This window comes from Stegostoma tigrinum, chromosome 10 (genome assembly GCF_030684315.1).
Source record: "Stegostoma tigrinum isolate sSteTig4 chromosome 10, sSteTig4.hap1, whole genome shotgun sequence".
NCBI classification, from domain to species: domain Eukaryota; kingdom Metazoa; phylum Chordata; class Chondrichthyes; order Orectolobiformes; family Stegostomatidae; genus Stegostoma; species Stegostoma tigrinum.
This window is the reverse complement of record NC_081363.1, coordinates 47455186-47481157: the sequence shown is the minus strand read 5'-3', so window position 1 is coordinate 47481157 and position 25972 is coordinate 47455186. Positions and strand designations below refer to the sequence as shown.

Below are 25972 nucleotides of genomic sequence, written 5' to 3'. Positions count from 1 at the left end.
TGCTCTCCGTGAAAAATTCCTCTTCATCTCGGTTCTAATGGCTTTATTTTTATTCTGAAACTGTCTCCCTTGGTTCTAGACCCTACAAACAGAGGAAGCATCCTTTCTAAATTGATTCTGTCAAACCCTTTAAGAATTTTGTAAGTTTCTATGACACCACTTTCTCAGTCTTCTAAACCCCAGAGTACACAGACCCAGTCTCCTCAATATCTCCTCAAAGGACAATCCGAATAATCATTCTTGTGAAACTTACTGCATTCTCTCCATTGCAAGTGTAAATTTTCTTAGATTAGAGGGCTAGAACTGCACATCAGTGTTTTAGACCATTGAAACTTCTTTGTTCCTATATTCAAAATCTCTTGTTTTCCAAGTCGCTTGCTGCAAATGATAGCTTTTTGTGACTTATGATCAAGGGCACCAAAGTCCTTTTGGACATCAACATTTTCCAATATCTCACTGTTTTGATTGATTGATTTATTTATTGTCACGTGTACCGAAATACAGTAAAAAGCTTTGTTTACGAGTGGTACCGACAGATCACAGTATGCAAAGGATGTACAGATCAAAAAAGACTTTGAGACATACAGATTACATTGCAGGACATGTGGTAGGCAAGATCAATGTTAGCAAGATCAATCATTATTTGAGGTTAGAGAATCCATTCATCAGGCTGATAACAACTGGAAGAAGCTGTTCCTGAACCTGCTGGTGCACGTGTTCAGGCTTCTGTATCTTCTGCCTGATGGAGGGAGATCATTCCCAGGTTGCAAAGGGTCTATGAAGACGTTGGCTGCCTTTCCACGGCAGCGAGCCATATAAATGGAGTCCATGGATGGAAGGCTGGCTTCCATGATGCTCTGGGCAGCGCACACCACCTTCTGCAGTTGCCATACCAGGCCATTATGCACCTGGACAATATGTTTTTAATGGTGCATCTGTAAAAAATTGGTGAGGGGCCTTATGGACATGCATAATTTCCTGAGCCACCTGAGGGAGAAGAGGCTTTGTTGTGCCTTCTTGACTGTTGCAAGTTCATGGCAAGTCCAGAACAGGTTGTCAGTTATCGTCACTCCAAACTTGATGTTCTTCGCCCTCAGTTCCATTAATGTAGATGGGGGCATGTACTCCTCCTTTCTATCTGCAGTCAATGATCAGTTCTTTAGTTTTGCTGACATTGAGAGACGGATTGTTTTCATCGCAGCACATCATCAAGCCCTCTATCTCCCTTATACTTTTGTTCCTCCTACCAAAGTGTTTGATTTTGCATTTATCCGCATTATATTCTATTCCCCATGTTCTTGCTCACTCTACCAGCTGACTAAAGCCAATTGAAGTTTCTTTCCATCTTCCTTACAATTTATATTTCCTCCACATTTTATATCAGTCGCAAACTTGGCATGATCACAATTGGTTTCCACATTGAAATCATTGATATAGATTGTGAACAGTGTGGTCCCAAACATTGATCTTTATGGTAGCCTATGAGCACATCAGACAACCTGAGAATGACCTGTTTATTCCTACTGTCTTCTTTCTCCTTGTTGATCAATCCTCTATTCATGCTCGGATATTACCACCTCCATTTCCATGCACTTTAGTTTGTTTACTAACCTCCTGTGTGGGGCTTTATCAAACATCTTCTGAAAGCACAAATATACCACATTCACTGGTTCTACCTCATCGACATCAACAAATTCTATCAGTTTTTTTGAACATGATTTGAGTCAGTGCATGCAATTATTTTCTAATGTTCAATGATAACATCTTTTAAGATAGATTGAAGTATTTTCCCTCTTATTGATGTCAGGCTAATAGGTCTGCCAATGCTTGGCGGGGACAGGGGTGGTTACATCAGCAAACTTCCAATCAGCGGGCACCCTTGCAGAATTAATAGAAGCTTTAGAGACATTGCACCCACTATCTCTGCTGCCTCTTTCAAAACTCTAGTGTAAAAGATCTGGGATTTGTTAACTTCACTTCCAATAATTTCCCCAATATTACATTTCTGCTAATTCTGTTTTCTTTTAGTTCCACTTTATCACTAGAGCCTTGGATCTTAATTATTTGAGGAAGCCTTCTTGTGACTTCTTCTTTGTAGACAGATGCGTTGTACTTATTTAGCTTCTCTGCCATTTCTCTATTTGCTATTATACATTCTCATGTCTCTGCCTGTAATGGATCGACATCTATCTTTGTGAGTTTTTTTTTGCTACATAAGAGAGGTTTAGGGAGGAACTTGCAGGTGGTACCATACCTTTGTATCTGCTGTCCTTCTGGATGAAAGTTGTCATTTTAAATGGTGTTGTCTAAGGAACCTTGGTAAATTTCTGCAGTGCATCTTGTAGATGGCAGACACTGCTGCTACTGTGTATTGATGGTGGATGTACTGTCAAATCAAGTTGGTTGAGGTCTCAAATAATGATCACACTATTGGCTAGAAATCTTTTGCTCTTCTTCAAAACAGTGCTGTGGGATCTTTTATGTCAAACTCAGACAGAATCTCAATCTAATTTCTTATCTGAAAGATAACATCTCTAACTGCTCTTTCACATAGTGCTGAAGTCTCTAGAGAGCACTTGGAATAAGGCGGCCCCATTTTAGTTGATTACAAGAATTCACAGAAATTTGTGCCACGAAAGCAGTTGCAAGACACTATTATGGGTTTTGGCCTAAAGTCTGGGAGTAACAGAAGAAGGGACATGGAATGCTTACTTTGAGGAGAGACCGACCAAATTCAGTTATCTATAAGATTTTAGTTTTAAAGAGTTTAGAATCGTTACTGCACAGATCCAAAACACAGTGATAATGAAGAATCTTCGAGAAACAAAATATACGTTGCATTGAAGTCTTAGAAAAAAAAGAGCTGTAGGTTTTCTTTAAATTGGTCTGTGTGATGTAACTAATTTGGCTGTTTTTTTGACCATGAAATGTTGTTTTTAAAACTTTAGATATAACGTGACTTGATCATTTCATTTTAATTCATTTATGGATTGACAGCATTGTTGGCTTGCCCAGTCCTAATTTCCAAGAGACCAGTTAAGTGTCAATCACATTGTTGTGAGGCTTGAGTTGAATGTAGGTCAGACCAGGTAAGGATGGCAAATTTCCTTCCCTGAAGGATATTTGCGAACCGGTTGGGTTTTACAACAACTGACAACTGTCATCAATACTCTTAATTCCAGATCTTTATTGAATTCAAATTTCACCATCTGCCAAGATGGGATTCAAACTTAGGTCTCTGGAATGACAGTTTCATGAAAATAGCACTTGGTCGTTGCCTCCCACTTTGTCAACCTTACAGATTAAAAGTACTAGTTGTATGTAACTGACATAAAAGGGACAGTTGTCTTTTCACAATGAAATTCACCTCTAAAAACTGTTACAGTGTTTTGGAAATGGACCAGGATTCAATCTTAGCCACTTTATTAATTTCAGGACCAGCCCTTTTTTTTGGATTTTGTTGGACCAAGCTGACAAAAACAAAGTTCTGCCAACTCTTTGGTCTTTTGTTGTTGAAAGGTGTGCAGAGCTTCCTTTACCAATTTAAAAGGAGTAGGGGAAGGATTCATGTAGGCATGGAAAGTAAGTCCTCAGCTTGCCAATGGGAATTAGCTGTGAAAGTTGCCTTAGGTGGGCCTGTAGACGAAAAGGGCTAACAATGACCTGTAGTTGAGGTGTTTCAGGTACTTTAGCCAGAAATTGAAATGCCATACCATTGCGGGCACAACTGCTGATTTTATTTTGCTTTCAATACATGTTAGCAGATAAACCTAAATGAGACTTTATGCTCCGACTCCCTTCATTAGTCTCAGAACAGCTATCAATCTGGATCCTTCAAAGTAATTGTTCAGAAGAGCAGTGCTCAGGCTGACAGAGGACCAAACTATCCCACTGGTATTTACAGCCCATCAATGCAATAAGTAATTACACTTTACACACAAATAGGCTGAACTCCACACAGAAAAGGTAGACTTCAATCTTTTTGAGATAGTATGACAGGTCTCCTGTACAAGTTATTTGATGGACAGCACACGGATTTCTAAACATATGAGAACCTGACTAAAGCCAGATCATCCTTTTCACAAACCTTGAGCATTTCATAAAAACCCAACATATTGAGCGGTGCAAGTAAGCAGTAGAACTAGAAATCTCTGAAAAATAGAAGATAGCTATAAATGGGATTTCTCTTGGAAAATTAATATTCAAATGTGTTGCTTACCAGATGATTAATTATTTATAGCATTCTCCAATTTGTTTTGTTTCTTCAGATGAGAAATGTTATAATTATCATGATCACTTAAAATATAAAATAGCAAACTTATTTGTCTTGACATCTTGAATATTCTGGTCATTACAGAACAATTATTGAATGTCAGGAGATGCTCAAGACTGTTCCTCATTACAGTCTGCAAAGAAAACCCAGTGATATGTATGGAGCTACAGCTGTAATTGGTTGTACTGAGTGATCTGGATGGTTAATAACCTTTGATCTGTTTTCATTCAAGGCTCCTACTTATAATTCCAATCATTGTGTTGCTTTTGTTGTAAAAAAATACACTTACATAGCAAAACCTCAACATTTCCCGGAAGCATAAGGCAAAATGAACTCTGTGCATTTAATGTGTCCTACTGTGGGCAATCAAATAAAATTACACATTTTTGTCTTGAAAGTTAACACCCTTGAGAATCAATATCAAAACAGTACTGCTAAACAACCGAGGAGTTACAATTTTAAAATGATTAATGAAGCTGTGTGTATTTTAAAAAGGAGGTATTAGAGTAACTTGGAAGTGGAAATAGAAATATAACTGTATATGATGTATAAAAAGGAAACTTAGTGTTCAGTTTTTTTTCCATGAGACTACCTAGAAAACCTGATGTTACATTTCAGGCACTGTACAAGTAATCCATAGCTTGGCATAAAAATCGTAAGATATGCACCATATGTTTACTATTCTGTTGGAATGTTGACCTATATTACAATTTCAAAGAACCCACTTTCTTAGCTGTCAGTATTGGCTAAATGATGGTAATAAACAGAGACTAATTACCCATGGTTCATAAAATATAAATTCATTTTTAAAAGTATATATATACACACACACACACACACACACACACACACACACACACACACACACATACTGAGCAGCATTGCATCACAGCACTACAGACTCTCAAAATTCAGAAATAAATGAGGGAAATTTAGCTCCTGAAAACCTGTGAAAATATTAAATATCTATTATCTGGCTTTAACAAAAGTGGGCCGGAAAGAAGCAGTGTGCCTTATATTTAGGCAGCATGCTCAAATTGACTGCTTGATTTGATCAGATTTTATTGTCACATGTTCCAGAGTACAGGAGTACAGTGAAAAGTGTACACAGCAACCACCCTCCAGCACCACCTTAGAATACAATAGTCAGAATTAAAAACAAAAGCAGAAGTTAAAGAAACAGAAACAAAAGGAAAATAAAATATCCAGATCAACCTTGCTGCAGCCATGAGTCTTGAGCAACTGAATCCAGCATAGTATATTGTCTTCCTGGTACGAGGATCAAGTATGTCATTCAGTGGTTGCAGAGGGCCAAGCTGGTAAACAGCGAGAGCCACTGGTCCACATTGGTACCAATGATATAGGCAGAACAATTGTGGGGGAAATCCAGTGCAATAATCAAATTTAAGGTGCTAAAAGCAAAAGCAAAATATTGCAATACTGGAAATTTTAAATGAAAAACAAAATTTATTTTAAAATTTCAGCAGGTTAGGCAGCATTTGTGCACAGCAAAACAGAGTTAACTTTTCAGGTTGAGTGACTCATCATCAAAATTGATTCAGATCGGAGCATTTCACAGAATGTTCACTTGACTGATTCCTGGGATTGCGGGGGTGGGTGGAAGATTGGACCTGCATCTATTGGATTTTCGGAGGGTGATCGTACTGAAACACACATGATCCAGTGAACTTGACCAGGTGGATGCTAGAAGGTGTTTTCTCCTTGTGGGTGAAATAGGAACCACAGAACAGTTTAAAATGAGAGGAGTCTCCCATTTAAGGCTGAAAAGAAGAGAAATGTTTTCACTGAGGGACAGGAGTTTGTTTAATTCTCTTTCCCAGACAGTAGGAGAGACTGCATCATTAAATATTAGTGAGGCAGAGATGCTTATTTACTGGAGTAATAGGAAGTCAAAAGGGAAAGTAGGGTTGAGGTTACGATCACATCAGCTACAATCTTGTCAAAAGGCACTGTAGGCTCGAGGGACAGAATGGCCTACACCTGACCCTAATTCATATGTACCCATGCAAGTGGTAATCTACAGACTATTACCAGTTTGTGCACAAGTGAATATAGAAATTGGAAGATAATACAAACGTGCCAACAGCTGGAAACACTGGATAAGAGCACCGTGTGATTCCTGGAACATTGAGATTAAATTCTGGGGCAAACATAAAAGACGTACAGGCAAGGTGCACCTAACAGATATGCTTGAGGGACAACTTGCTAGTACTCTTAAAGGAAGTTTAATAGGATAATGACTGGACTGACAGCAGCTAACATCAGAGAGAAACACCAAGATGTACAGAATTCTGGAGGAGAAAGATTGCAATAGGAAAGAGGTATTACATGGGTTTAGATTGGGGGAAAAGGTAATCAAGTCCTCATTAGGGTTACTATGCATGCATGAGAGTGCATTTCTCTCAGTAAACAAGATTAGTAAGAAAGCAGACAAGGAATGCCATGTGGAAATATGACATCCTGGCTATATCAGAGACCTGATTCGAAGAAGGGCAGGAATGGGTACAAGTTGACTGGAGATGATTTGAATACAGGCATAGTGTATTTTCAAGGGGAAAAATAGGCCAAACAAATTCAAAGTGCTCTGAAGGATGAAAAAGTAGAGATGAAGAAAAAAGTATGTTTATGATATATGTCAGGTGGCTAATACACAATCTACAGGGTTAAAATATATAAACTTCAGACAAAGTGAAAAATCAAATAAAAAATCTTTTGATAAAGAGTTGAAACGTTAACACTGCCTTCTCCCCACAGATGCTGCCAGACCTGCTGGGTTTTCCAGCAATTTCTGTTTTTGTTTCAGATCTGCAGCATTCACAGGTCTTTGTTTCATAAAAGAAATGAAAAGAGACCATCAGTGAACACAAGGGGAATCCAAAAGCCTTCAACAGGGATATAAATAGTAAAATAGATGCTAAGAGTAGGAGTGGGTTAGAAGGTAGGGTGCATAGCTGAGGTATTTTTAAAAATACTTTGCATCCAAGTTAATCAAAGAAGATGATCCACACAAGTCGTGGTAAAAGAAGTGATAGTTCATACACCTGAACCATCTTAAATTTCTAAGATGAAAGCACTGGATAGGTTAACTGTATTACTGTTGACTTGCTACTAGGACCAAGTACAATAATACGCTGAAGCATACATGAGGGAAGCGCAAGTGGAGATTACAGAGACACTGGACGCAATTCTCCTGGCTTCCTTAGACTTGGGAATGGTGCCACAGGTCTGAAAATTGCAAAACTTACACTCCGTTACAAAAATGATAAAAAGACAAACCCAGAAATTACAGGGCAGTCAGTTTAACCTTAACAGCAGGAAAGCTTCCACTAACAATTAATTTAGGAGAAATTAATCATTTGGGTTAATGCAGGTTAATTAACGAGAGCCTGCATAAATTTGTTATAGGCAGACTACATTCAACTAACTTTCTGGAGTTTATTGATGCGGCAACAGAGAGGGTTGATGAAGGTAATGCTGCTGACATAGTGCATACGGATTTATAAATATAATGTGATTTTACACTGGATGAATGAAATTATGACTCATGAAATAAAAAGGGAACATAGTGATGTAGATACAAAATTGGCTGAGAAACTGGAAACAATCATAATTAGTCAATTTGGATTGGAGGAAGATGTGTAATGAGGTGCCCCAGGGAGGAGTAAGGGGCACTGTTCTTCAGGACATACATTAATGGTCCAGACCTTGGTGAATAGAGCATAATTTCAAATATGATAAATTTTGAAAGCATTATCAACACTGAGGAGCCATGATGTGGACGTGCTGGGTTTAGACTGGAGTGAACAAAGTCAGAAGTCACATGACACCAGATTATAGTCCAACGATTTATTTGTAATCACTTGCTTTTGGAGCACTACTACTTCGTCAGGTGAAGTTGCATCGCCTGACAAAGGAGCAACGCTTCGAAAGCTTGTCAATTCAAATAAACCTGTTGGACTATAGCCTGATGTCGTGTGACTTCTGACAGTGAGGAGGATAAATTTGCACACATAAACAAGTTGATTGAATGACAGACAAGTGGAAAATTGCAGGGCAATCCATTTTAGTGGTAAGAACGAGGAGAGACAACCTTAAAAAAGGTACAATTGTAAAGGAGTACTGAAGCAGCAGGAGCTGAGTGTATGCGTAGGTACGTGTTTGAAAAGAGCAGGGCCAGTTAAGAGAGTGGTTCATAAAACGTATGGTTTTATCAAAAAGAGCATAGAGTGCAAAAGCAAGGAGGTTATGTTAAACAAAAATAACTTTTTGGAAAAGCTCAGCAGGTCAGGTAGCATCTGTGGAGAGAAATTAATATTTCAGACATAGTGACCCTTCCTCAGAATGGAGCAGATTTCCAGCAGTTCTTTTGGTTTTTACCAGGTTACATTAAGCTTGTATGGAGCCCTAGTTTGGTGTCAACTGGAGTACTGCATCCAGTTGTAGGTACTATGCTTCAGAAAATACATTAGTGCACAAGAGAGAGTGTCGAAATTGTTAATGACAATGGTTCCAGGGATGAGGAACTTCATTATGTAGATAGGCTAGTCAGCTTGGGACTGTTGAAGAAGCTTGCGAGGAATTTCAGTAGAAGCGTACAAAATCATGAGGGGTCTTACAGAATAGATGGGAAAAATATTCTTGGTCCTTCCGTCAATGGGAGCAGGAGTACAAATGAGATAACTAACAAAAGCGCCAGAGCCATGAAAAAAAAATTCTCATATATGGAATGGTTTTGGAATCTGGAAAGTACTGCCTGAGTGTGCTGGAGGCAGGGTTGATTGATGCAGTTATGATGCTACTGAATTATTATCCAAAAAAGTAAGAATCTGCAAGGCTACAAAAGAAAAGGTTACAGTGAGACAATGGGTAATTTGGTTCTTTGTAAAGCCAACACTGATACAACAGACTGACTAACGTGCTTCTGCGCTGTAACCATTTTATGAATCTGTTGACTAAAAGGTGGGGAGGACTGCTGGAAAGCAAACGTCTTTAAGTCATTTGTTTTATCCACCTCTCACAATCATAACTCCTGATTTACTACTAACTTGCGTGATCTCCTCTACAACATTCTGGTCTGCCCCAGGAAGGTCTCTGATTTTTACTCCAAACACCCAGACTTTTTAACAGTTCCTCCCTCTTCTCCACTTCCCAAGCCAAAGGCCTACCTGCTTGCCAGACTCTCAAACCATGGCTGACTGTAGCTGGGAAACTAAGACAAAAAATTCTAAACAGGTCCTTAAATTAATGTCCCGTTATGATGAGTTTTGTAAAAACAGGCATAAATCACTGAAAATTTTTGAGATAGATACAGAAAGGTTATGACTTGTTCCACAAAAAGTAACAGAAGTGAAGATCTGAATATAATTACCACTAAAGCTTGCAAGAACCTGAAACAATTTATAGTGTAGGAATAAGTTGATGTTTAAAAAAGTCAAAGTCTAATTTACTCAAGTTAAGCTGTACAGATGTTATTGTGCTTCTGGAGAAGTTTAAACTATTGATTTATTTGTTAATATAATTCTTTTGAATCCCGCACCACTGACACACACACACACACACACGTAAATGTTATTCCTGTTTTAAACTACTCAGAAATAACGATGTCGCAAATAACTTAATTACAAAACATCTTACATAATCCTTCATCAAGGTTTATACCTGTGGATTGCACACAGACCTTTGATATTGTAAAAGCTGTATGTGCCAAATTTAATTTGCCTTTTTCATTAAAGGTCAAGCTGTTCATTTACATCAGTATGAATGTTTTCCTCATCTGATTCTTCCCAGATGTCTTCAAATATCTGATTATCAGTGTCACCTTTAACTGCACCAACTTCTTCTTCTGTTCGTAAGAGGGCAAAAGATTCTGCAACAAACTCTCTGCACATGGGGCATTGATTGAAGTAATTCACACAACAGTCACATAGACAGGCATGTCTGCAGGGCAACAGAACCCAGTTCACAGCAGCATTCTGACACACAACACAATCTTTGCTGCTTTCATTTTGAGAGTCAAGCTGCTCTTCTGTGGTGCCAAATTTTTCCAGGAGTTTTTTGTCCAGGCTAGTTTCTGAAGGCAGGTGTGCAGGTAAACTGGTTTCATCAACAGGTACAAACAGTCTCTGAGAAATTAAAATGTAGCAAGATAAACTTTATAAAAAAGGCAGAATACAGCTTGATATGTAGTACAATTACTGTAAACTAATCACTGCATTTGCTAAACAGCCAGAGCCAAACGGCTAAATCAATTGCAAAAATTTCCAAAAAACTTCATATGCAGTCACTTTTGTTTCCTAGATAAATTTAGGACACCCTAAATAATTCACTGACGTTCAAAAAGACATTTTATGCCTTGCTGAACATGAAGGCATTTGGTGAAACATGCCGTCGATATCAATGCATCACTCTCTCAACAGGTTTCACATCTACTGTGCCACAAATGATACATATCAATTGTTTATTGTATTGTTTGTGTATGTATATGTATTAACTGACTTTTGTATTTACACTGAAATGTTTTAAATTATTGGGCTTTTGACAAAATTTTCAGTTGTTTATATTAAGAAGTGTTTCACAGGAGGAGTGCAAAGAAATGGGAAGAAGAAATAAGAAGCAGAAACAGAGCAACAACTGCAGTATAAGATAACAAAGTGTGGAGCTGGATAAACACAGCAGGCCAAGCAGCATCTCAGGAGCACAAAAGCTGACGTTTCGGGCCTGAAACGTCAGCTTTTGTGCTCGTGAGATGGTGCTTGGCCTGCTGTGTTTATCCAGCTCCACACTTTGTTATCTTGGATTCTCCAGCATCTGCAGTTCCCAACAACTGCAATAACTGCATTTGGAAACTTCTTGGATAAAGGGAGAGAGATAAATACTAAAACTAGTTGCTGAGCAATGGTAGTAAATTATATGCCCTTCACTGAAAACAAAACTGTTTTTACAGGACTAAATAAAAAGATGAACATTAAGTAGAAAAGTGAACTTTGTGGACAGGCAAAGGAAAAATAGCTGCAAATGATTTTGGGAGACTTATAAAGGCAGGGTGCAAAGTGAGCACTGCAGAGGGATTCATTTTAGAAATGCAACTATGCCTATGTTGAAATAGAATTGTGAAGCCATCATGCATAATGCAACAACATGATTTTACCTACAGATATCCATACCAATGAGCTCCAAATCTTTTCTTAATCACAATGGTGGCCAAATACTTCCTCACAAAAGAGAAGGTACCACCAGGCTGCTCAGTTAGGCCTCAAACTGATTCACAGCAACTCTTAACAGTTTTAACGGATTAAATCTCCCATCCACCTTCTAAAGGCCATGATGGTCAAAATAAGTAATTTAACAAATATAGCATTCATGAGATGTGTTTTTTGGTAATTTCAAAATATTCAAGTTTTAGCGTTTATATATAAACTCAAACAACCACTTAAAAGGAAAAAGACATGGAAGCAAGCCCCTGAATAATCTAAATCAGTCTCTGTCAAGTTTCTTGATAATCTAAGACGACCTCAATACACTAATTAAATGCCTAATTTTAAAAAATACATTTAAAACTATTTGGTGCCCAACAGCTCAGTAAATAAGGACAGAATCATACACACAACCAAGATCACAGGCTCTAATCCTAGACTGCTCAGATTTATCTCAACTGGAGCAGGAGTACGAATATAATTAGTTTTATAACACTGTAGTTGATTTCAACATCAACTATTTTGCCTGTCACATCTGTGTCTGCCCTTCAATAAAACAACCAAAACTAAACCCATTGTCCTGTATTCTCAGTGTCATATTGCTATGCTTCAAATGTTCATATGGCAATCCCTGATTAGAAGAGGGTGATTTGGAAGCCAGGAATGGTTTTACTTGGGATATGCGGCACAGATAAAAGCCAGTCACCCAGTCTATTGTGGTGTTTATACAATGCTTGAAAATTCTTCACGAAACCCTCACCTTAAAACTACCATGGCAACAATCTATCATCAACTTTCTCATATGCTTGTCTACCTCCATAAACACACCTATATTATTTGGCTCAACCATTCCCTGTGGGAGCATGCTGCAATGTAGGACAAATCACTGCAGATGCTGAAAATCTGTACTGAAAACAAAATAAATGCTGGAAATCACAGGAGGTCAGGCAGCATCTATGGAGAGACAGCAAGCTAAAATTAAGTCTGGATGACTCTTCAGAGCTCTAATGAAGAGTCACCTACACTCAAAACATCAGCCGTGATTTAAATGGCGGAGTGGGCTCGATGGGCCGAATGGCCTTACTTCCACTCCTATGTCTTATGAGCTTATTAGCTTCTCACCTTTATCTGTACATATTCTGTTGAGCATCTCATGAGAACTCGACACTCTTCGGATACTGAAACGGTCCACGTCCAAATGCAACAAGACTTGGACAACAGTCAAGCTTGAACTTATAGCAAATAAGCAACATTTGCATCACACAAATGCTAGCCAATGACCACCTGTAACATGATAGAATTTGACCACCTCTCTTTGATAGTTAATAGAATCATTATTATTGAATTCATTATGATCAACAACCTGGGAATTACGATTGACCAGACACTCAAATGGACCAACAATATAATTACTGTGGCTAAGAAGCAGAGGTTACTGTCTGGGAATTGAGGCAAGTAACTCATGTAATGCACATGTCAGGAACGTAATAGGATACTGGAATATTGTCCACTTTCATAGATGACTGTGGCTCCAGAACAGCCCATTTTATCTGCACTCCATTGAAAGCATTTTTCAAATCTGCAACTTCTACCACCGAGAAGGACAAGGGAGACATGGGAACACTGTAAACTGCCAGGCTATACAACTTCATGATATAAACCTGTTCTCTCACTATTACTGGATGAAAATTCTGAAATTCCTTTCTGAACAACACTCGGTGTACCTAAGCTACACAGACTGTAATGGGTCATGGTCGCGGCACACTATTGTTTTCTCAAGGGCAATTAGAAAAGGGCAAAAAAACCTCCCCTTAAATTTTTTTTTTGTTTAAAACCTCACTGAGCTGAAATTTGTGCTATTTATTTCCAACCTTCGATACTGCACAACAAGGATATATTGTTAGGGGACAAAAAAAAAAGAGGTAGATTTTAAGAATTCCCTGGAGCAGGACTTAAACCCAAAACCTGCTGACTCGGAGGTGAAAGGGTTCTCTACTGAGCCACAGTGGAGTCAAAATCTTTAAGTCATTGTCTTCTCCCCATTAGGGAACTGAATGCCAGTCTCCCACAATATTAACTGCGATATTGATAAGGAACTGCACAGACTTAATTGTTATTTTACCTTATTTCTAAACTCGCTCACGTCTTTATTATTTATCTTGGGAATCAGCAATAATGCTTCTTCCTCTCTCTCCATAATCAAACTGCTTAATAACAATCTCTCCTCAGGAAAGAGCAGAGAAAACAAGCTGAAAATGTTAGCTATAATCTTTACACATGTAAACCATTGTTATGTCAGCATTTTACTCTTGAGTACTCATTGTAATCAAACGTATGAGAAATATTTGCACACATTGTTGATTCCATTCTCCTACAATCACTACAACTCACAGACCTACCTTAAGGTCATATATGTGACCTTGTGCAGTCAGCAGATACTGGTATAAGATCCGGCAGGTGAGTCTGTATTTCTCATCTGGAACATGAATTACTGTGACCATAGAAACCTGAAAATATAGGATCCACATATATTGTGAAATTTTCTGATTAAATGTATACACAGCAACAAAAATATTGAAACAGGTTGAATTTCTTCTGGTAGTCTGATGCATATTTTTCTTAAATTGTATCAAATTGAAGTTTGAGTAATACCACTAGAAAGCCTGAAATATTTGTAAGCATTTTTAAAACTGTGTTCTGAACACAAAATTTAAACTAATACAATTTAACACTATGTTCTCTCACTCCAAGGTTGCAGGATGGCACAACTGACTTTCAGTCTCAGACTAACTAGAGCAGAAAAAGATAAGGGAGGGGGGAAAAAAAAAGAAGGTTTGAAAAACGAAGCATCAAATTGTGGTTTGAATAATCTGCTAACACCAAGGCTAGGCTCAATGTTACTACTTCAGCAAATCATCACAGACTTCTGAAGCAGTGTTACAATAGCTCAGAATATGTTGCCATCTGCTGAGGAGATTAGCAGTCAAAAATATTTTTCAGTTAGCATTTAACCCTTTTTCTTTATAAAAATAAAGATACTTACAATTTCATAAATATCCCGGTCTTCCTCGTCTGCTAAAGTTAACAATGCTACTAGTGGATATCGTGTTCGAGGCAGATTCCCAAAATCTTTTACTGCTAAATATTTAGGTAGCTGAGAGAATTTTTCATCGTCATTTTGTTTCTCAATGCTAGTACAATATGATAAAGAAATTAATTCTGAAATATATTATGAGTTCTAATTGTAATGTTGTAAGACAAATTCTTTGTTATTTGACTTTCCAGTTTATTTTAAAGCAAACAGTTTAGAATGATTTTCCAATCTGTGTGGTTGCCACTCCACATTTTTAAAGGAACGTGAAGAAAGAGCACTGCATTTCTAAAAGGAGATTCCAGTCAGCGATCCTTCAGAAATGCAGAGCTTTCGGGTCCCAAGTGGGGATGGGTGGGGGTGGTTTAATAGTCTAACTTGCAGAAATATAGCAAAATAGTAGGTCATTTGGACCATCAAACCTGTTCTCCCACTGAACGTGGTCACGGCTGATTGAATATTTCACTGTCTTACATCCGCACTTAGCCCATAAATTTTTATTTATCAATGGCATGGAGAGTTATCCACCTCTACTTTACGTACATTCAAAGACTAAGCTTCTGTAGCCCTCAAGTATAGAATTCCAAAGATTCACCACTCTCAGAGTAAAAAGGAAATTCTCATCTTGGTCCTGAATGGTATCCCCCCCCCCATAACTTGAAATTGTTACCCCACCAGCACCCCCAGTTCCAGACACCCCACCCAAGGAAATCATCCTGCATTCATTAACCCAGTTTATTCCTTGAAGTATTTTGTAAATTTCAATTAGATCACCTTTCATTCTTCAAAACTCTGGAGTATCTCAGCCCACTTTACACAATTTCCTTCATTGGCCAGCCACATCATCTTGGGAACAAGTCTGGTCAACCTCTACTGCACCCCCTCTATGGAACCATCTTTCCTGGTAAGGAGACCAAAATTACCCACAATACTTCAAGCAAAGTCTAAGGTGACTTCAACTGAAGCAAGACTTCATGACTCCTGTATGCAGTCCTAATCTATGATATCCTTTATCCCCATAAATCCGAAAGATATATGCACTCATCTAATTCTGACCTGTTGTACATCCCCTCAGTTGCCTGTACTTCCAGGTTTGGGCACCCTCCCTGTGCTTTTCAGCTTCTCTACCTGACTTTCTTTCTTTAGGGCACTTCTCAAAACCTACTTCTTTGACCAAACTTTGGTAATCCGAAACTAATATCTGCACGTTGCTCAGTGTCACACTTTTTTTATATGAGCTTCTGTGAAAAATATTTTATTACATTGAAAACATTATGCAAGTCAGTTGTTGTTTCTGCATGCCATCTAACATTAGTTAACATTATTCATAACTCTGATAGGTACGTAACAGATTCTGACTTGTCCATCAGAAGTTCAGGAAAAGGATACAGAAATGTCTCTTTATGGAGATATTCTCGATCTATGGCTTCTTCTAGTTTCTGGGGCACCTTTATTCTGAAGCTGTAAACATGTTTTTGTAATCCGTCATGAAGTTTATGAACATTGCATCCCCAGTAGACAGTCAAAATGCATTTCTCTATGCAATGAGATTTGAGACTTACTCCACCTGCAAAGGTAATGTAGAAATTTTTTGCAGAGGTAGCAAATTATGTCCAAAGCATTCTGAACACAGACAAGCTTGCTGAGTAGTACATTAAAAACAGTTACTGAGAAATTAATTTTTCAACAGGACTTATAAAGTTAGTACCTTGCAAAAAAACTGATTTGATTTAGTAACAGAACTGGTGAACCTTATTCCTCTTTCCACTACCACAAAGTGAAAATAAGTTTGTGTGTTTCTTGTGCATATTCCAACACTATCATCTCCTGCGCACTGCAGTCAGTTGATTCGTTCACATTGACCATAGCTATTGCATTTTCAGGTAAATACAACACTATACCTTGACGTAGCAGAAACAAATTTAAATACAATAGGAATAAGGAAGTAATGATAGTTTCTTGGTGAGACTGAAGGAAAGTGAGGCAAGTATCCATGTTAATGGCAAAGGAAATAAAATAAAGGCCAGAAGCAGAATGAGGGACACAAGTAGAAAACAGCAATGGCAGTAATTGGCCACAGAGACTGTGACTTAGATTTTTATCTCGTTATCCAATCAAAGAAAAGCATCTCATAAACCAAAAGAAAGAAAGACAGACAGACATCACAAAACTCTGAAGTATTAAGGTTATGTTGAGCCATGTAACTTGGTATTTATGATCTACTGTCCAGTAAATACATTGTATGTTAGAAAATAGGTAGGATTTAGAAACTAAATAAATTTACAACAAAGTTTTGCAAGTGAGAATTGATAGCAAGACAAAGCTGGTTAGTTCAAATGAAAATGATGTTAAACTATTCAAAACACAGAGGTTTTCCACAGTAATTATTCTTTAAAAATTCATACAACCCCAAAAATTGAGAATAAAAATTGTATATTTCTAAGTCTGTATCCCGGAGTTAAAACCTTCAATGTTAGTCTTATTATAAAGTACAGAATATTGATTTAAACAAGGACCACATCCCTTTTAGCTGTAAAAACAAGACAGTTTTAATGCCGGTATGATCATATTTACTCTTCAAATGAGCAATATTATTAAAAAAAGGAACAAGCTCCTTGCCAAACTTTTGAAAATACTTTACTACTTTTAGAAGTGCAGAAATTCCACAGCTGAAAAGAAATAATCTGACCAAGTAACAAATAAGCACACGAGCAAGAAATTTACCTGTACCTTCAGAAAACAAGCTGTGGATGCACAGGAATTTTTGATTGCATTTTAACCTCTTTAATTAACCTGCATTTTCAGCTTTTTCCTCTCTTCTCCACAGAAGATGTGATAAAGCTTCCAGGGCCAACTTTTAGGCAAGCATGACAGTAAATCAATGGCAAATTTCCCCCACTTCATAAGCAACACAACCAAGGCCCGGAACTCAGCAAAACGTTGACTCTGGAGTATCTCTTGCTAGTATGAGAACATATACTTTCTTCAGCCTCCCCTCCTACTTTTCACTCTTCTTCCTTGAAGGTGTCAGTCATGAAGAGATACACTTCTCATTATCTGAAGGCCAGCGATTGCATTATAAAATCTAGTAGCAATTTGAATGTGAAATCCTGAACATTCCACCCACCCGCTTCAGCAAACACCACTTGCCCAGTCTGTAGCAGCACGTGCAGATCAAGCTGCGTATTAGATTATTTAGTCACCTCAGCACCCACAACAATGAAGTGGAAGAAAGTCATCCTTGCTCCCAAAGGGCTGCCTAAGAAGAATCCAAGTGCAATTTTGCATCTAATTATGTATATCATAAAATTCAATAATTCCTTGCAACTACAGCCAAGTAACCTGAGATTATAATTGTTCAATTTGTGAACCAACAGATACTGAGTTGGTACAATTTCATTCTGGGGATGGTTCAGCTTTTTATGCTCCTAAGATGCAAGAAAGAATTTCATTGTCAGTAATTAGATTTGTGGTTATTTTCCTTATGCATGACTCAAACAATGTACTTAATCCAGAAGCAGAAGCGAATCTTCAACTGCTCACATAGCATGTCTATTTGTTATGAATCTTTACATCCCCAGAACTAAAGTTGCAGTTAGTGCTGAATGGCATTTTGTTTTCATAGCGTGGCTTTCATAGTAGTACATGTTTTGAAAACTTTTCAGACTCATTTCAGGTAAGCAAGCAAAGTCAGTCTGAAGAACTTTAGATTCAAAATAGAAGAGAAAAGATAGCCTACTGTCAAGCTTAATTTTGGACATAAATTCCATCCAATTGGTTGAGAAGAGGATACACATTTACCTTACCTCTGTTTTCAAGCCAAAACTTTACTTAAGAAACACGCATGATGCTCTCGTCTTCTGCTTAAGATCTTAATCTCCAGGCAGTAACTTTAGCCATGCCACACTTAATTCAAAGTTATCATTTTTGAGACCTCTCAAGTTTCATTCCCAAACTATTAGGAGAATTTAATAAAATATAAAAGTAGAAAAAAAACTATTCAGTAAAAAGACGCCGAACTACTAATTAGGTACTTTAATTTTGTCAACCTTTGTCGTCTCCTCCCAGGCCCTGCTTCCAACATGGTAGACATGTTGTCAAACCTATTCCACAGCTAGCATGCCAACTTCCAGCATTTTTACTTTATGATCTTTGGATATGATTTATATTTTCCAAAGCAAATTACAATATTTGGCTAAAAGTGCCTCAGTTCCAGCTTTAGTGGTCTCATAGAAACAAAAACAGAAAAATCCGAGAGCACAATGTTAAAAGAATAGGACGCAGATGACATGGCCAGGTTAAAAAACGTGAAGCTAAGAAAATAAGATCAATTAAAAGCAAGAAGCCTTCTCCCTCCAGACAGTAGTAGTAAAGCAAAGGTATTTTGGATAATTGACAGTTAAGCAGATGTATTTTGAGAAAGAGCTCAGTGTATGTGTATGACGGAAAAGGCAAAAATAACAGAAATAGCAAGAGCATGGGAAAACAGAGTTTGCAGTGGGCCTGAAGACAGCTCCATTGGTCTGCCCAACATTTTGTTGCAGAAAACTTTGGTTCATCCTGGATTGTGTCCGACAAGCTGTCTAACAGCAGAGGGAGCAGAAAGATCAACAGCAGTGGTGGTGACTAGAGTTGGGTATTGTCACCACACATGTAGAGCATGACACCTCGTCACTGGATGTTGCTGTTGAATGGTAACATGTATGAGTAATAGGACGCTCCCAAGCACAGACCTTTGGAGCAACAATGCAGGGACAGAAAGAGGCATTGCAGAAGTCTCCCTGGCTATGACAGCATCAGTGAAAACAAAATTATAAGAAGTTTTCACTCTCTGAACAATAAAGAAGGTCTGCTTGACCAGGCTATTGCAATCAGCCAAGTCAAAGGCTGCAGAGAAGTCAAAATGAAATGAGGAGGGTCCTTGTACAAAGTCACATCCATGAACGCAGTAAGCCTACAATCAAAATAAATTTAAGTTAAATACAATTTCCCTAATCTGAATGACAACAGTTAAAAATGTGAAATACAAAGGAAATAACTCAAAATCTACAAAGTGTGGGAGAAATATGAGAAGTTTACACAAAATTCAGTGCATTAGAGAAAAGCATTAGATGCTGGAATTCCAAAACAAAAACACTGTTTTTCCCTCCATAGGTGCTGCGAGACCTGCTAACTTGCCCCATTGTTTCTTGTGTTTGTCTCACTTCTTAAGTTATTTGCACTTATTTGAATTTTCCATTTTCTAAACTAACGAACCTATTTTGAGTTATATTGACCTTTATACCAAATTGTGAACAATTTTGTATTCCAGGCTTAAGAATTCAATATTAATTTCTTCAATTCATCCCAATTACAGCTCTTGTAACCTTGGCAGAACTTGCTGTTACTAAGCAGTAAATTGACAACAATTTCTGGCTTCCACACAAATGTAGTTACATGTCAAAGTCAGGAGATTGTTCCTCCAAAAGCTTTGTGGTACTGATTTTAAAATATTTGGCATTTACTAACAAGCTGTTGTATGAAGCTGTTATACATATAATTAAACAAACCTCAAACACCAGAAACCCCAGAAAAAGTTAGGCTTGTCATTCAATTGTAAGTGACTTTTTTAAAATGGTGCATTGAGCCTTAAAAACTGCCATACAACCTGTATGATGTAGCAGTGCTGGTATTGGACTGGTATGGACAAGGTCAGAAATCACATGACACCAGGCTATATTCCAACGGGTTTATTTGAAATCACAAGTTTTTGGAGCACTGCTCCTTCATCAGGTCATATTGGCTGGAGTCGTGTGCTTTAAATTGAGGGGTGAAAGATATAGGACAGATGTCAGAGGTAGTTTCTTTACTCAGAGAGTAGTAAGGGAATGGAATGCTTTGCCTGCAACGGTAGTAGATTCGCCAACTTTAAGTACACTTAAGTCATCATTGGACAAGCATATGGACGTACATGGAATAGTGTAGGTTAGATGGGCTTGAGATCGGTATGACAGGTCGGCACAACTTCGACGGCCGAAGGTCCTGTAATGTTCTATGTACTATACATGAATTTACCAAAGTAGCTGAAAAATATTGTGAAAGCAACAAAGGCTTGAGATTAAAGGAAGCTAAGAATGTTATACATATTACAGAAAAATTCTTCCACTATTACAATAAAATGAGTGTAGAAGTTAGAAAGTGAAAATATACAGAAGTTAAAAAAGTAAAATAATTTAAATATCAAATTGATTTAATCTGGATGTATCATTAAATAAGGTAAATCAGATGGATCAACAAACAAACAATTCCAATGCCCAAGCAGTACGTAAACCCTAAGATACCAAAGGAGGCAGGGGCGAAATTTATACACATTGGCCATCATTATAGAGAATTGCTGAGCGCTGAGATTCAACAGACAACTGCTCTTGTATTTAAAAAGACTAATGAATCCAATTCATGCTACAGACCCAAAAATGCTTCCAAGTGATAACTGGATTAAAAAAAAACTATGATCAGTTGGGAGCCTCAAATGAATTTTATTTTAATTTCACCACTGTTGGGTACTGCGTAAGGCTATGCCTAAAATTTATCCTTCCGTAAGAAATTGCTGTAATGCTATGTTTTGTGGTGAACTAGACTTTCTATGTCTCTGTAGAAACTGGATTATATTTTAAACTGAAAATTTATTGGCCACTGAAACATGAACAGTACAGCAACATGAATGACAAATCTGAGACAGCGTGAACATTTCGACAGAGAAGGATCTGAGCTTACAGGTCCATGGATCCCTGAAAGTGGCTGGATAAGGTGATCAAGAAAGCATACAGCACGCTTGCCTTCATCAGTTAGGTGTCTGAATATAAAAGATGGCAAGTTAGGTTAGCTGTACAAAACTTTTGTTAGGCAGCATTTAGAATATTGCATGCAGTTCCATTCACCATACTACCAGAAGGACATGGATGTTTTGCAGGAAGTGCAGAGGAGTTTTACCAGGATGGTGCTTGGTCTGGAGGGTTTTAGTTACGAAGAGAAGATGGGTAAACTCTCATTGCTTTCGCTGGAAAGAGGTTGAGGGGCAACCTGATAGACGTCTACCAAATTATGATAGGCATAGATAGGCTGGATAGTCAGAGGCTTTTTTCCCCCAAGGTGGAAAGGTCAACTACAAGAAAACACAGGTTCAAGGCGAGAGGGGACAAGTTTAGGAGAGAAATGTTTTGACAAAGAGGGTGGTGAGTGACTGGAACACACTGCTAGTGGAGGTGGTGGTAACAGGCTTGTTAGCAATATTTAAGGCATATCTTGATAGGCACATGAATGGGAAGTGAACAGTGGGATAGGACATGCACAAGGGCAATAATAGCAGGTCTAAATAACGATTAGAATCAGCACAGGCTTGGTGGGCCCAAGGATCTGTTCCTGTGCTGCGTTAAACTGTTTGGCACAATAAAATAAATCTCCTTGACCAATGAAAAACTAATGCAGAAAGGAACAATAATCAACAACAGAGGGAAAGGAGGTGATTTTGAGGAAAATTAGACATAATAGAAATAAAGAATCCACAAGACGAAAGCAGGTTGAGACAGGCACAGACAAAAATAAGAGAGGTAATAGGGAGAAACATAAATCAAATAGAATAACCAGAAGAGGTCATTGCAGTCCAGTAATGTTTGGGAATTGATGCTTTAGTTCATCAGCAGTTAATGAACAAAGGGTAGGAATGAAAAATGTCTAACATTTTTTACCCGTGATACACAGGACCAGTGGCTCCAGGTATCTCTCATGGTTAGGAATCACAGGAATTATTTTAATGTGAATGCAGAAATTGAAATGAATTGCTAGGTCAAGGTCCATCGCGTTCACCTTCAAAATCATTTATTAACCAACAATGACAGGTTTCAAATCAGTCACTTACATGGAGGTTCTTAAAAAAGGGGCACATGCTAATAAACTTCCACCAAAATAAACCTGGAAATAAACTTAAATCCTAACAGCTGTATTATCATAAAATGATAATGTGATTGCTAGCAGTCAACCTCTATCAATTAGTTCACAACATACCCAAACATGAGGCTAAGACAATTCCAGTGGGTATTTTGAGGAACAACAGATTCAAAGTCACTTCTTTTCACTCATTCTACAACTATCATATTATGTTACTTATTATTTGTTACAAACTAGTCATATGTATTATGATTCCAGCCAGTAGTAATTCTGGACATGTTAGGTTCCAGAGTGAAACACAGCTTTTATTTTAACTTTAGTTTTATTGTTACAATTTGTTGCTCATAATGGTCAGCCATTGAACATTTTCACAACGTGCTGTCAATGTACCTTTCAGAAAAGAACAAAAGTTTATTAGATACAAGTTAAAAATGAACCCTGTTTACACTATGCAAGAATTATTTAAAATGCTTTTTATTAGATTACAAACGAAGGTTCAAACATTTTACTCCCAACAACATTCTTACAGATACTCAAATTTGTGAAGAGATACCCTTCCACTTTGAATTTCCTTGTTCAGTGGGCAAGCTGCAGTTCAGACCCTCAAACAAACAGCTAACACAACTCATTTATTTATTATGATGGGTTCCTTAAACTGCCTTCTGCTTCTGACTTTGAACCACACAGGGCTTAACTAATACTGCTCTGATTGTTTGGCAAACTGTTAAATGAGCATTTCTGTTAATACTGGCCAATACTGTCATGAAATGCCTTGCTCTGAAAGAAATCTGCAGACACATTAACTTTCTGGGTGGTTCTGTCCTTCTAATTGTCTCCCTCATTTAGAGGACACTCTGGCACTAGACAATAGCACATTTATTTGCAGCTCTTCTACTTCTTTCCGAGCACTGATCTATTCACCCTCAAAAAATTAAAAGCCTGATTTCAATGGATGTAATCAGATTTCAAGTCAAGCCAGTGTCATTCAACAGAACTTAAAAGATTAAACTAAAACTATTTACCTCCTGCTGAACACGCCAAAGAAGTACAAATCCACTTTAAAGCCACGCACGGCTCTGTCCATTTTAGAACCCAATTTTTCGAAGAATGATAATGAACCTTCATTACATACAATATGTTGCAAAATTATTTTCTAAAGAAGGTGCTTATTTTGTATTCTGTGCTTACACAGCTCCTCCCACAATAACAGGCATGCATATTGGGAGTATTGGCACAAAAATATTGTCAAGGCTGATAAAAAAATGTAAAACTGTCTCGGTATAATTCACTAAACTTATTAGTGATGCCTACAGCCTCACTGCCCTACTTATTGGTTTGACGAGTGTCTCATCAAGGTTTAAATCACATTATTAACATAGTCCTTACAACATTAATTATCAACCCTAAACAGCAACGACAAAATACATAAATCAAAATATTTTATGGCATGCAATGAATTTCAATAGTCTTGTGTTACAATGGGAACTTGACTAATTTTGCTAAAGCTAATGGCAAAAGATCATCCAGTAAAGATCTCCAGCAATGTGTGGAAAATCAGAACTCATGCCACAACTCTTTACCACAAATCCCTGAATATTTTACTAACCAATATGCATCATTACATTCCAAAAACTTCAGCCACTGTAAGTGGTTAACTCTTGTGTCACAATATTAACATGCTATTGCAGGTCTATCAACCGCCCTAAACAGTTCTCGGCTAGTCTGGAGGTAAACAATAACAATGATTGGGGTGGAGCTCAAGAACCTGGCTGACCAAATTACTATCTTAAATTGAAATACAAACTGCTGCAAAACTATTTCCAACAGGTTTGATGTATGGTGCAAATATTTATCCAAGAAGAATTGGGAAACAACATGCAAAACGTGGCGGCACTGACAGACATTCCAATAACAAAGACTAATATTTCAACATAATAGATGGGATGTTTCCTTTTTAACCGGTTTTAAGAAAGTAAAGTGTGTGTGTGAACAAAATCCATCAACTCAGTTAGAATCGATCAGAGAAAGTGGATATTAATATCGACTCTGGTTACTCATCAGCCAATGTTTTGAACACAAAGCAAGTGTCCAAATGTTTCTTGCAGCGTTACACACTCAGATACCATTTAAGACAAAGTAATTACCTATAACTGATGCAGTATCGGTGTTCAAAACCTCCAATGCGAATGGGTTTTTCACCTGCACCATGCGTTTTTTTTGCACTGTGGCCCCGGACTCGGTCTCCTCCGAATTCCGGATAATAACGGGAATATCCCAAACAAACCTGTTTTGGAGAATAAAAGTGACATCTTCACGGCTATCAGGACGCCGGGACCAGCAACTTTTATCCACGGGGCGCCTTATTGGCGACACTTACCATCCCAGTATGACGGCGGTGGTTACAAAGAAGCACAAGAAGATGAGGGTTATGTAGAAGAGTGGCGAGTATTCATACAACATCACCAGGAAGACCGCAGCCATCAGGCTCCGCCACCTGCCCCCACCCCTACCGGCTCCTGACAGCAGCGACCCGACGGCAAGCACAGAGAGTCAGACACAACCAAACGCGTTTCCTTCAGCTCTGACCAGCGGCAACTGCATTTCGACGCCCTGAGAGTTCTAGCTAAATGGTTAACCGGCCTCTCGGTTAGGCTGTGAGGTCAAACCCTGCTTGAGGCATCATCACAGAATTTGTCGGGGGGGAGTGGTGCAGAGGCCATTCGGCCTGTCGTGTCAGTGTCTGCTCACTGCAACAGCTCTTTAACTAATCCCGCTCCCATGCTCTGCAATATTTTTCCATAAGCTACTTAGTCAAGGCCCTGTCGAATTTTACCTAAATCACATTCGACTTGCAAGTTGTGCAAAAAAAATGTTGACTACCCTTCGTTAAACATCTTATTTTCCAGTTCCGAGGAAATATGATCACCAACAATCTATCCTGGTCCATTCACATTTTTGCTATGGTCAAGAAAGCACAAGGATGCCTCTACTTCCTGAGGATGCTCACGAAATTTGACATGTCCATAAAGTCTCCTGCCAATTTTTATAGATGTACCATAGAAAGCATTCTATGCTGATGCAACACAACTTTGTATGGCAGTTGATCTCCCCACACCCCCCAAGAAACTACAGAGAGTTGTGAACACAGCCAAGTCAATCACACAAGCCAACCTTCCATCTACTGTCTCCATCTATAATTCTTGCTGCCTTGGGAAGGCAACCAAAATAATCAAAGACCCCCTCCCACCCTGGTCATAATCTCTTTCATCCTCTTCCATAAGGCAGAAGATACAAAAGCTTAAACACATGCACCAACAGATTCAAGAACAGCTTCTTCCATGTTGTTATTAGACTTCTGATCTGGATCTCTCAAAATCTGAATTTAATGTTGGCCTTAGATAACCAAATGTGGAGCTGGATGAACACAGCAGACCAAGCAGCATCTTAATGCTGATCTTGCTGTTTGTGCAA

At 38.2% G+C, this 25972-nt stretch overlaps 1 protein-coding gene across 1 annotated transcript; it reads right to left on the bottom strand.

The window, feature by feature from the left end:
- Positions 1 to 517: 517 nt before the first annotated feature.
- cgrrf1 (cell growth regulator with ring finger domain 1) lies at positions 518 to 25031 on the bottom strand. The gene is made up of 6 exons (XM_048538097.2): positions 24879 to 25031; positions 24646 to 24785; positions 15968 to 16145; positions 14531 to 14678; positions 13887 to 13994; positions 518 to 10416 (listed from the first exon to the last, which is right to left on the bottom strand). Exons 1-6 carry the CDS (start codon positions 24980 to 24982, stop codon positions 10021 to 10023), a joined length of 1074 nt encoding a protein of 357 aa, XP_048394054.2. The 5' UTR covers positions 24983 to 25031; the 3' UTR covers positions 518 to 10020.
- Positions 25032 to 25972: the final 941 nt, after the last annotated feature.